Below are 13,792 nucleotides of genomic sequence, written 5' to 3'. Positions count from 1 at the left end.
TTGCCAAAGTTTAAAAAAACAAAAATTGTAATTAAAAAGTATCTTGCACAATTTTTTTCCAAACATCGAATAATATAAAAACAAGCTTCGATGACATAAATACTTATCACAAAAATCCAGATTTGAAATTACACGGGCTAGGCCTCCAGATAAAGAAAATGAACAACTGGCTATTTTTAGCTATTAAAAATCAGCAGAACTTCAATGTTTTTCCCTGAGAATTGTTTGTGTCTTTGAGTAATTTAACAAAAAAATGCAGGTTTTTTCAACTGAAGGTAAGGATCAACATCACAACTTAAACGAACGGAAATTATTGTGTATACAAGGAAGATACCCCCTCTACAATACCTTTGTCTTCACGCTAACGTTATTTCGAATTTTCAAAAAGCTTCTTATTCTAATTTAACAAACCGTGTGATTCGCTTGTTGTTCGTAAAGGATTGGGATATAAAGTCATACTTTAGCAAAAAGAGTGAAGTATTTCAGAGGGGGCATCCATCACGTCCCACCACTGAAAATTCACCTCCCCGGAAAATGTCTGTTTACTTTCTAATAACAAATGCTGTGCATAAGCAATCGGCAATAGTATTTTCTTTTTAAATTAAATAAAAAAAAACAATTTCTTTTTACTTAAAGTAAGGAACAACACTAAAACTTAAAACGAACAGAAATTATTCCATATATAAAGAGTTCCCCTCTCCTTATTACTTTGCTCTTTACGCTAGAGCTGTAAGCACTTTTAAAAACCTTCCTGTTCTAATTGAACGGCCCTATTATTCCAGCAAAGGCTCTTAAAATTTGGGATGAACGGTCAAACAGAGCTTTGTATTAAGGAGGTGTCTTCATATATGGAGAGAGCACACTTCGCTTTCATGGAAATTTACTTCGCAAAAATTTTACAGAACGTAAATAAACATTCTTCCCTCCAGAGAGCTCGATCCTCACTCAGAATCCCCCTCCCTGTAAAATTGCTTGCACACGATTCAGCCTGTAAAATTCTCTTTAGCATTCTTTCATTTGAATAAGACTTTAATGTTTCATCGGTTTCTAGATCACTCCAGAAATGTCCCCTTCAGTGAAATTTATTTCCCAGCAATCAAAACACGCGGAAAATAGCCCCTGGATAATTCCACCGGAATATCTCCACATGAAAAATAGGCAGAAACTGTAATACTTCCGGACCAGAATTTGCTATTAAAGTGTTTATAATATTCAATAGGTAAAATACTACTAACAACTCACCGCAGCACCAAACCGCCTGAGGCCAACACGGCTACACACGCTTCTCCTCCATCCCAAACTATTCAAAGCCTCCCTCTGTATATAAAGTTCTTAAAGTTTACGAGGATGATGCCGGTTGGCAAGGAATTTTCTTTATAATCTTACATTTTCAGAACATAAGCACTAGTGGATATGTTAATAAATCGCTTAGCACCGTCGTAAACAGACGTGGCAATATTTTCCGAGTTTTTTACCAATACACGAGCATCTCTGGCAAATAAAAACAAATTTTCAGACAGAGACCAGTCCGTAAAATTGACAGATGGAATTTTCACTCAAAGGATAAAATTTTGAAAGAGAAGAACCATCAAGATCAACGTGAGACATTGTCATGGAAGGCAACCAAGGCACTTTTTGCTCAAAACTACTTATAAATCTGCAGATGAGGTTGGTATTGAACCCTGCGAATCCTCCACCGTCGAATAAGCACATTTCCAGAAGTTTTCGTAGGATTCAATCACTTCAGGTAACTCATTCAAACGTTCTCTAATAAGAGCAGCCATATGATGATTTCTATTTATTTCTTGCACTTCAGAATTTTTCATAAGATTAAGCACAGGTAGAAGATCTAAGCTTAGATAATATGCATTAAAGCGATCACTTATATATACATTTGAAAATTTGTAATAATGGCCAGGTTCCACAGACACATTGAAAGCTTCTTTAAAATCCTCTGATAGGAAAAAGTTCAAATTAGTAACCATCCGCAAATTCTTTCCTTTTACTGAATAAGCCACGTCAATATCCCTCGGTAGAATTATTCCCCCATCAGTCAAAACAATTTTGTTCACTTTTGTATTATTTATGTCACACCAATCACAACTTAATGAATAAAGGTAAAAAATATAAGGACGCCAGCAGGCCTCTCCATTGGTTGTGACAAGCGCAGGAATGTTTGTAAATGTGGCAGATGCTGTATGGCCATAATCCACGCTCTGTCCTTGTAGTACAGTTTCAACTGCAGGAATCTGACTAAAAAGTAGGGGAAGTTTCTGCTTCTTCTTCCGTGACCAGTTGTAGATGAACTTACCAAGTTTTAGCTGATGTGTGTACAAAACACGGCCTGAAAAAAAAGTATCTTCTATTACGTTCAAACAATATGCACTCCCATGAATCTCACCTGGGTGGAATCAATCTAGATATTTGAGCTTTGATTCATACGAGACCTAACCTTACAATATCCTATTCTTAAAATTATGTTACATTTCTCAAGCAAGCAAGGGATAACCTGGTTGTAGAAGGGAAAATTAATTTACATATTAAATTCAGATTATAACTAAATTAATTAAATATTTAGCTTAATAATCTAATTAATGAAAGTACCTGCTTTCAAGGTTTTTGGGGGGTTGTTAAAACAAAACTAGTTAGAGCACACAGTTCCTACTCGCAGGGGGCTGGAGAAGGGGGTTCAAGTCCGTAACATTGGTTCGGACGTAACATTAGTTTAAAGGGAAGTAAACGAAAATAGAGATTGAAAAAAGTTTTTTTTTTTATTTCCAAGCCCTTTTCTTTTCAAAAAATTTCTTATACCTTTTAAACTTAGGGCTCAAATCTGCATGCAAAATTTAAAATTGGTATTTTCCATCAGCATCTGTAAGAAATTATTTTGACAAAACAGCGCCCGAGGACAAACATTCCACGCCATTTTTTTTAATTCAAATTCATAATCTTGAAATGTGTTGAAGATTTATTGGCTAAATAAGAGCTCCAATGAAGCTTAGTTTCTAAATGTTTTACCCTAAAAACGATTAATGGGAGTCAATAAAACTTCCATGCTTTAGAAAGTCGGATAAACAATAAATGTTGTCTTCCGTAAAATAAAGGATAAAGTAAACCATTACTTAGACTAAATTTTTTTTTTTCTTAGATCGAAGCGCAGTAATTGTCAAACATACCATAAAGTTTTCAAAGGGCAGTGTTGTCATAACAACGCCCTCTAATGCTTTTAAAAGCAAAAGCTTCATTTGCGTTTTAGGCCTACTGAAAATACTTTTTATTTGTCCTAAAATCAACAAAAAACAACTATATCTCAAAGCTAATTTAAAATCTCAGTTATGCTACCTGTCCCTTTCTCTCCCTCTTAAAACCTAACGATCTATTCCGAGATAAAGGGGAAGAGAATCAGAAATATGATAGGACCGAATGGGTTAGAAGTCCCAAGAATAAGAAAACTTGCGCATTTGCAGAATCACACAAAGTATGTGGTGAACTAAATGATAAACCGGTGAAAATAGCTATTGACTACTGCGTCAACCAAACCTATAAATGGAAAGATTTAATAAATGAAGCTGACATAAACTATGAAAATAAAGTGGCAGTGTTATGCTACTATGGAGAAAATCATAAATATCTGATGGCTCAGGTCACAATAAAAATTGCCAATAAAGAAGGAAATACAGTTATAAGGAAATTAAAAGTAGGTCCTGTTAGACCTACTTTCTGAGAACATCTGCTTCAAGTTACTCTTGGGGAAGCTACAGTGATGACAGTGGTCAAACATGGCTCTGAACCATGGGCGCTCCGAAAAGCAGATGAAAATTTACTAGATGTTTTCCACAGAAATTACCTACGGATTGTTCTGGGTACCCCGCTGACTGACCGTATTTTAAACAGTAGGTTGTAAGAAAAATACGGTTCAATCCCGCTTTCTAGGGCTATAATGAAAGAAAGGTTGAGATGGCTAGGCCAAGTTCTGTGGATGAAGGATGACAGATTGCCGAAGATTGTCCTTTTTGGCCAACCGTCTGGGGCAACACAGAAAGCAGGTCGTCCTTGTCTGGGTTGGGAGGATTTCATAAACCCCCTCCCACGCTCATTTTTTCCATAGTCAACGGGTCAAAATTTTGAGATAGCCATTTTGTTCAACATAGTCGAAAAACTTGATATCTTTGTTTTTGGGGCTGACTTACTCCCCCACAGTCCCCGGGGGAGGGGCTGCAAGTTACAAACTTTGACCAGCGTTTACATACAGAAGTGGTTATTTGGAAGTGAATATATATAACTAAAACTATAAGTTTGTTTCTTTGTGGTATAAAAAAACTCTAAAAAACGGAATCTCTTGATGCTAATAGATACGCCAAAAGAATCAGATTTTTATGTTGATTTTAATATATAAGTCTCATTAAGTTTAGTTTTAATCATCAAAAGTTACGAGCCTGAGAAAATTTGCCTTGTTTTGGAAAACAGGCGGAAAATCCCCCTAAAAGCTATAGGATCTTAACAAAAATCAAACCAGCGCATTCAGCGTATCATAAAACCCTACTGCAGAAGTTTCAAGTTCTTATCTGCAAAAACGTGGAACTTAGTATTTTTTCCCAGAAGACCGATCACGGGTGCGTGTTTATTTGTTTGTTCGCTTTTTTGTTTTTTTTCCCCAGGGATAATCGTATCGACCAAGTGGTCCTAGAATGTCGCGGGAGGGCTCATTCTAACAGAAATGAAAAGTTCTAATACCATTTTTAAGTGATAAAAAAAAATTGGAGGGCACCTAGACCCCCTCCCACGCTCATTTTTTTCCAAAGTCAACGGGTCAAAATTTTGAGATAGCCATTTTGTTCAACATAGTCGAAAAACATGATAACTATGTCTTTGGGGCTGACTTACTCCCCCACAGTCCCCAGGGGAGGGGCTGCAAGTTACAAACTTTGACCAGCGTTTACATACAGAAGTGGTTATTTGGAAGTGAACAGACCTTTTCATGGGTATTTATTGGTTGGGGTTGAGGGTAGGGGACTACGTAGGAGGATCTTCCCTTGGAGGAATTTGTCATGGGAGGAGAGAAATTCCATGAAGGGGGCACAGGATTTTCTAGCACTATTTAAAAAAAAATGAAAAAGTTTTTTCCACTGAAAGTATGGACCAGCATTAAAACTTAAAACGAACAGAGATTATTACGTATATGGAGGGTTCATCTCTTCCTAAATACCTCGCTCTTTATGCTAAAGTATTTTTACTAATCTCAACTATTTATTCTACAGCCTTTGTGACTCAGGGGTCAATCTTAAAGAATTGGGATACAATTAAAGCTTTAGTGTAAATGCGAGGTATTAACGAAGGGGAAGACCCCCTCATATACATAATAAAAATATACAATACAGAAGTTCGTTACGTAAGTTAATTTGCAAGTTACCTATGTTTGCAGAGAGCCAAAAGCAAACATGCATTAATTCAAAAACGTTCAGAAATTAAATAAAAAAAATAGTTTTTTAACTGAAAGTAAGGAGCGACATTAAAACTTAAAACGAACAGAAATTACTCCGTGTATAAAAGGGGCTGTTCCCTCTTCACCGTCCCGCTCTTTACGTTAAAGTTATTTACTGTTTTATAAAGTAGAATTGAGAGAAAGAGTGAAACTTTAGAGTAAAGAGCGGGACGTTAAGGAGGAAACAGCCCCTTTTGTGCACGGTAATTTCTATTCGTTTTAAGTTTTAATGTCGCTCCTTACTTTCAGTTAAAAAACTTGTTTTTTTAATTATTTTTAATTAATAAACTATAGAAGTAGACATGTTTTTTTTAATACAGCATTAAATATAGGTGTTACACCGTGAATACTCCAATGTGAAATTGATCTGAAACTTACAGAAATTCCTGGTATATTACTGAATTTTTTCTTTTGTAATGCTGCAAAGAATTTCGAACTTTTCATAAGAAAAGTTCTTAAGAAAAAACAAAATAAAATAATTAAAAATAAATTAATAACAAAATAACAAAAGAATAAATTAAATATATAATAATAATATAAAATCAAATAAAAATTTAAAGTTCATAAGAAAAAATTACTTTCACTAATCTTGCTTCTTGCACTTCACCAATCATTAGATGTACAATTAGAAAAATCAACAGAAAACTGAACCATTGGAATCACCATGATCAAGAACCCTATTCACGAAATTACAGTCCTCCAACTTGAACAACGGGGAAAATCACTTTTCTGCATGGGAAGCGTCTCTTTTATTCTTCGTCTTGTTCCTTTTTTTCTCTAGTGGGGCGCTAGAAAGTGAAGGCGGTCATTTATTCTTCCTCTTCTTCCTTTTTGTTCACTAGTGCGGCGCTAGAAAGTGAACACCTGCTAAAAAAAAATGTCATAACGAGGATCCGATAAATAATTACCTAATAGGGTCCCAACTTCTAGATCGTTGAATGAAATTTTACTATTTCATTTAAATTTTGCCAATTTTTCACTGAATTTTGCTTAAATTTAAACAATTTGCAATCATTCGATATCTGAAATTCAACTTTATCATTCTACCGAATTAGGCTTTCGATGTTTGCTTTTCATTTTTTTCTTCAATTGAGAAATACCCTGAACATATCTTTTAAATCGTCAAGAAAAGAAATCGTTTGGTAAATAAAATTATTGAATCCGATTAAAGCAGTATATTTTTTTTTCGATGCGAAACAGCTGTAGCCTGGTCGGAAAATCGCATGTTTCACATGTAACAAAAGCATTAACTTGACAGATACGTGGTTTTGATACCAAGTTGAATATGGCAGCCAAAAACAATGTATGAATTTTGCTGGAAAGATCCCAGGCAAAGTCGTATCTTTTTTTCGTGAAACATCTATCCGCGATGTTACGTATCAAAAGTTGCGTTGTCAATTATTAAAAGTGGTATAAAATATGAAATTCGAAATATTCAATACAGTCTTTTATAATTATTATTTATAATCATTGACCAAAAAGTGCTACTTAACTCTCCCCTCCCCTCCTTCATCTGGCTGACTTCTTTTTTTCTTTTCAGTGTTTTTTTCTTTCACTTTAGATGTGTCTACACAACCCGACGATATGATCGAAAATAAAATTTTGCATACCTGATGGCCTCGGATGTGAATCAGCTATATTTATCTCAGGATGACAGCATACAACAGTAAAATCATTAGATGAAAAGATTCGGACATCAACGGGTTTTGGACGGGGACCAAAAGGAGAAATTTCACACTGAACTTGTTTCATAAATACAATATCTCCTCTGTGGATCTCAGGGTAGGTATCTTTTTCATTACTAAATAAGTGAGCTGAAATCAATTTCAAAGTCAGATAGAGGCGATACAATAATGAGAGGACAAAAATAAGAAATGAAAATTCATTTTCATCGTGGGCATAGCCAGGATATTACCCAAGAGCTGATAGCTGCGATTTTTCTTTTAAAAAATGACTACTAGGGCTACTAAAACCTCGTTTAGAATCCAGATTTGAAGAAACTTTCGTTTTGAAATTTACTTTGTATAGGCTTTGAGGGGGGCATTCTATCCAGTCGAAAAAGGAATAGGTAAACTGGTTATTTTTCTCAGTAAAAACTTGTTTTTTCACTATAACCTAGTCAACAACAAGAATAGACCATCAGTATCAAACAATTCGTGGTAACGAACTGTAAGTAAAAAGCGACCCGGCTAATAGTAATCAGAACTCTAAAATACAAAAATTTTGATACCAATAAACACTTCAAAATAATGGTATTTTTATGCTGATTTCAAATATATAAGTTCTTCCAGTTTCTTCTTGCGCATTAAAAGTTAAGAGCCTGAGAAAATTTGCCTTATTTTCGAAAAAGAGGGGAATATCATCTAAATTTCACGGAATCTCAATGAAAATCACATCATCAGCTTCAGCGTATCAGAGAACCATACTGTAGAGGTTTCAAGTTCCTATGAGTAAAAATGTGGAACTCTGTATTTTTTGCCGGAAGAATGATTATGGATGCATGTTAATTTGTTGCTTTTTTTACTAGGGGTGATCGTATCGACCCTGTGATCCTAGAAATTCGCGAGATGGCTCATTCGAACGGATATTAAAAGTTATAGTGACTTTTTTAAATAACCAAAAATGGAGGGCAGCTAAGCCCCCTCCCATGCTCATTTTTTCCCAAAGTCACTCGATCAAAATTTTGAGATAGCCAATTTGTTCAGCGTAGTCGAAAAGTCTAATAGCTATGTTTTTAAGGATGACTTGATCCCCCACAGTTCAAAGAGGAAGGGCTGCAAGTTACGAACTTTGCCCGTTGTTTACATACAGTAATGGTTATTGTGAAGTATACAAACGTTTTCAGAGGGCACTTTTACTGATTGTGGGGGGGGGGCTAGCCACAGGGGGCTTCATGGGAGAATATTTCCATGGAGGAAGTTTTCATGGAGGGAGGGATATTTCTATGAAGAGGGTGCCCGGATTTCCCAGCATTATTTAAAAACGATCGGAAACTAAATATAAAAAAACAATTTTTCAACTGAAGGTAAGGAGCAACATTAAAACTTGCGACAAAATGAAATAATTACGTATACGAGGGGTTTCGTCCCCTAGTCAGAACCTCATTCTTTACGCTAAAGTTTTTTTTAGTACTTTCAAAAAAAAACTATTTATTCTAATTAATCGGCCTTTGTGATTCAGTGGGTCATTCTTAAAGAACAAAATTCGGTTCAAAATTCACTCGAACAAAACTTGAATTTCACCGTAAAGACTGAGGTATTGACTTTAGGGCGACCCCCCCCCCTCCCTCATATATGAATAATTTTTGTTCGGTTTAAGTTTTAATGTTGCTCCTTACTTTCAGTTGAAAAAACTTGTTTTTTTGTTTAATCAACTTGACCACGACTTTTGAAGATACAAATACAAATGAATAAACATACAATAATAAAGATACAATTAAAATAATAACAAATGTGCATAATAATATAATAATCTATATATATAAAAATAAGTTGTCTGTCTGTGGATGTGTGGATGGATGTGTGGATGGATGTGTCAGGTGACGTCACCTGAAAAAACTGGATTAGGTGACGTCAAAACTGAAAAAACTAAAAAAAGGCAAAAACTACAAAAAAAAACTAAAAACTAATAAAAAAAATAAAAAAGCTAAAAAACTAAAAAAACTATAAAGGTAAAAACCAATAAAAAACTAAAAAAAAAACTGAAAAAACTAAAAAAAGGCAAAAACTACAAAAAAAAAACTAAAAACTAATAAAAAAAGTAAAAAAGCTAAAAAACTAAAAAACTAAAAAAACTAAAAAAAGGTAAAAAACTAAAAAAAATAAAAAATAAAAAAAAACTAAAAAAAAGGAAAAAACTGAAAAATAAGCTAAAATAAAGGTAAAAACCAATATAAAACTAAAAAAAAAGGAAAAAACTAATAAATGACGACACTCAAAGAGAAAGCGACCAGGACAAAAAACTAAAAAGAAGGTAAAAACTACAAAAAACTAAAAAGAAAAAAAAACTAAAAACTAATAAAAAAACTAAAAAATCTAAAAATCTAAATAAACTAAAAAAGAAAAAAAAAGGAAAAAAATAAAGGAGAAAAACAAAACTAAAAAACGAATGTATATACAGACCGGTACACCGGGATACAAATGACGACCGGGACACAGGGAATATAAATAACGACCGGGACACAGGGACACAACTACAACGGGGACACCGGGGGAAACAGGGGGATATAAATGACGACCGGGACAAAAAAACTAAAAAGAAATAAAAACTAAAAACTAATAAAAAAACTAAAAAATCTAAAAATCTAAATAAGCTAAAAAAGAAAAAAAAAGGAAAAAAATAAAGGAGAAAAACAAAACTAAAAAACGAATGTATATACAGACCGGGACACCGGGATACAAATGATGACCGGGACGCGGGACACAGGGAATATAAATGACGACCGGGACACAGGGACACAACTACAACGGGGACACCGGGGGAAACAGGGGGATAACCTGACAATCTATTTATATGCAAAGACAATGGGACAGCAAAGAATGTTGTATATTCGCAAGTTTTACGTAGTTAAAACCATATATATATATATATATCTATATTCACAGGTGGGACATAGGGACACAACTACAATGGCGCGTAACTATTATGGCGCGTAACGACTTACGCGCGCGGGGGGGCTTGGGGGGGGCGCGAAGCGCCCCCACCAACTAGGTGTTGGGGTGGCGCGAAGCGCCACCCCAACAGCTAGTAATAATATATGAAGCTATTTAGCCTAATTAAACGGGCTTAGTGATTCAGGGATCATTCTTAAAGACCAAAATTCGGTGCAAAATTCACCCGAACGAAAATTTCGAGCTTTAGCGTAAAGAACAAGGTATTGACTAGGGGGCGAATCCCCTCAAATACGTAATAATTTCTGTTCATTTTAATTTTTTATGTTGCTCCTTACTTTCAGTTGAAAAAACTTGTTTCTTTTTTTTTATTTAATTCAATTTAACCGCAACTTTTGAAGATACAAATACAAATAAATAAATATACACTAATAAAGATAAAATTAAAATAATAACAAATGTGCATAATAATAATAATAAAAACATAACAATAAATTTAATAGTAAAAATACAATTAAAATGATAAACATACAGTACGAATGAATAAATATTGCGAATCTCAAACAAAAGTACAACGTTTCAATAATAAATGGGCTCATTTATTTGTCTTTTCTTTAAAGAAAACTACAATTTTCGTTACAAAGATTTTGAAAAACCATAAATAAAGCACTTGTTATGACTTTATTTTGTTGGATTCTAAAGCACTTTCAGGAAAGTAACAGTCAAACGTTCTGACTCAGCAGTAAAGAGCAAAGTGTCAAAACTACTCGAGCTTGAAGCAAAACATACTTGGACACATGTGGCTTAAAAAAAATCATTTCAGAATATTTTCAAGACATTAAAAAAGTTAGTGTATTAGAAACAGTCTTAAAATCATTGAAGTAACTAGCCCATCCGGAGCATATCTAAATATATATGGAAAGATGCTTTCAACAAAATAACCGTGTGGAACATTGGTTAAATAGGAGCAATCTTAAATAAATTTTAATCTAAGGGTTTTAAATAGCTGGCTGGATTTCTCGGAATTAAAATTTGAAGTCTCTTCTGAAGCAGGTCCATTTCAAATAATGGTTTTTTTATGTCAAATAATAATCATAAGTGCAGTTTGGGTTTCACTTCTTCATTCGAAGGGATTTCTTTTGTTTTTTCCTACCAAGACACTAACAGTAATATGGCCAAGATTGGTTTAAGCGGCCAGTCTTCCCACTCTTTTCTTCCTTAGTGGCTTGAGATGGCTTGAGTGGCTAGCAGTGATTCCACCAATATTACCATCTACATGGCCCGATTCATAGATGGCGTTGTTATTACCTACAATTTTTATGTTGACATATTTTCTCTTCCAACAATATTGCTAGCTTCTAGGCAGTTTTCCATTGACTTTATGTAATTTATGGTTGATGTAGGAATTGAAAGTAAGACCCATTATTTCCTATGGTAAAAGAACGACACGTTACTCGACTGAGCCAACATGTCATAGATGAATTTACTTTCTTAGAAATACAGTCTAGGCAATCAATGTATTACTAGGCAATAACAAGTTATTTGCGCAATCAATTTTTCAACTGGATATCTTTTTTGGCATCATTCCGACAATATGGATACCACGACGATTTGAGATGCTTGCTGGACAGACATTTTCTTTGATGGTTAATGAAACTTGTTTTGATCTCCAAAAACTCTAAGGTCTACAGCTGGCCAGGTATCATTTCGTCATGTGATGGTCCTGAGTGCATCGATTTTTTATTACCGAGCTTGCGCATGAATTAGGCCCCCACATTCCCACCCCCCTCCCCAATTTTTTGAACTTCGAATTTTCTTTTACTTTTTCAACTCATTTTTTTTACAAAATTTTTTCGGGACGTAGAATTTTCTTGGGACTTCAAATTATTATATGTAACAGATAATTTTTTGATTTAAAATTTTTGGGGACTCAACAACTGAAAAATGTTTTTGAGTCAGTTGTTATCTCAAAAGAATAGATGTGAGGTCTCTCACAAGACCAGACGGGAGGGCTGTCACAGGATCTGTTGTATTATTTCACTTAGAACATGAATGATTACGCAATACCGGATAACGCATCATTCTTGAAATTCTGGGAAACGCCCTGAAATTCTCAGAAACCAGGATGAATGTTCTTGGAATGATGCCTAAGAGGGACATCGCCAATAGTACATCGAAGTATGGGCTGCCACAGTATCCGTGTCTCAAATAACCAGACGTGAAAGCTGTCACAGGATGTATTGTTTTGTTTCACTGACAACATGAAAAATTACGCAATACCAGATAATGCATCATTCTTGAAATTCTCAAAACATAATAAGAAATTCTCAGTTTCCCAAGTCTCCATAAAACTCTAAGTCCAAAAAAAAATAAATAGTCCTAAGTCCCAAAAAACCCATAAATTTCATAAAATCATTGGAAAATTGCTTAAAAGCTTAAAAATATTGTTAAAAAAGGAAAAATGTCACAATCTATAGCTGTAGTTAACAATAACGCCATCTATGGCTTTGGTTATGTAAATGGCACCATTGGTGGTATCACCATTGAACCTTCTGTAAGATCTTAAGCCACTACACAAGAAAAGAATAGGGGGAGCTGGCCGATTAAACCCATCTTGGCCATAGTACTAGCAACAGACATACCAACCGAATGTTTTAATGTATAACCAACAACAACAGCAGAAATGAAAATAATGGATTAAAAACATCAAACCACTAGCCTGTTTTTCACTCTCTTGATATGAAAAAAATCCTGACTTATTTGAATACTTTCATTTCATGTAATTTAGCTAAATATTTGATATATTTGGCTGGTATCTCACCTTTCATTTCCCTAATAGCTTCTTGTCCCTTCTCATCGACCACTTCAAGAGAGGGATCTGTTATAATGACAAGTCGAGACCAAGCTTTCTTAAATTCGCTCTGCTCACGAGGGACACACGTTACAATTCCAGCAATTTTAACTTTCATAAATCCAAGAGCAATACATGACAATGCTGTATAGTCAGCAAGTAATTCATGGGTCATGCAATATTTTGTTACATCACTCGCCTTCTTTTCCAATGAATTTCCCCGGAATGGAGCCTGTAAATAAGGAAAAAATACAAATGAACAAGAGTCCAAATCGTATGACAAGTCACTTGGCAACTGCATACTCTGGAGTGAGGGTACAAGTCAAACCTGTGAAATAAACTACTCGTAGTAGAATTCCAAGAAACGCCATATTAATTTAATTCTTTTTTGCAGTTTAAATGTTTTATAGCATTTCTTTTTCCATCTTGAAGGTTTATCATCATCATCATCAGATTTATTCATCTTGAAGATTTATACTCAGCTTTGAGTAGTGATATACACCATTAAAATCCAATAAAGCTGTTTATATTACATGAAACGTCTTACTGATTTTAACCTGAATATTTTGTAGAATTTCTTCTTTCATCACCTTTACTATTAATTCATGCAAAATTCTCATAAAGTATTAGTGTTTTTCCAGAAGGATTTAAAATCTACTAGATAGGTATTCCAAACCTAAATTTCCAGGGGTTATGGTGAGACAAATTTTGAAGAGCTTCTGCTAATACTAGTCTTTTATATTTAGATGTTATTCCTATCACTGCTTCAGTGGCCATTGCAGTCTGGATTGGTGACAATCCATGCAAATGTAGGCAAAAAGAATTTTTTAATTAAATTTACAAAAACAA

At 34.4% G+C, this 13,792-nt stretch overlaps 1 protein-coding gene across 1 annotated transcript; it reads right to left on the bottom strand.

The window, feature by feature from the left end:
* Nucleotides 1-1,357: 1,357 nt before the first annotated feature.
* Nucleotides 1,358-13,415, bottom strand: LOC136035975 (uncharacterized). The gene is made up of 3 exons (XM_065717874.1): nucleotides 12,914-13,415; nucleotides 7,093-7,296; nucleotides 1,358-2,344 (listed from the first exon to the last, which is right to left on the bottom strand). Exons 1-3 carry the CDS (start codon nucleotides 13,242-13,244, stop codon nucleotides 1,650-1,652), a joined length of 1,230 nt encoding a protein of 409 aa, XP_065573946.1. The 5' UTR covers nucleotides 13,245-13,415; the 3' UTR covers nucleotides 1,358-1,649.
* Between the last annotated feature and the right edge of the window lie 377 nt (nucleotides 13,416-13,792).

Source organism: Artemia franciscana, chromosome 15 (genome assembly GCF_032884065.1).
Source record: "Artemia franciscana chromosome 15, ASM3288406v1, whole genome shotgun sequence".
Taxonomy (NCBI): domain Eukaryota; kingdom Metazoa; phylum Arthropoda; class Branchiopoda; order Anostraca; family Artemiidae; genus Artemia; species Artemia franciscana.
Note: the sequence above shows the minus strand (reverse complement) of the source record. Positions and strands in the feature narration are given on the sequence as shown.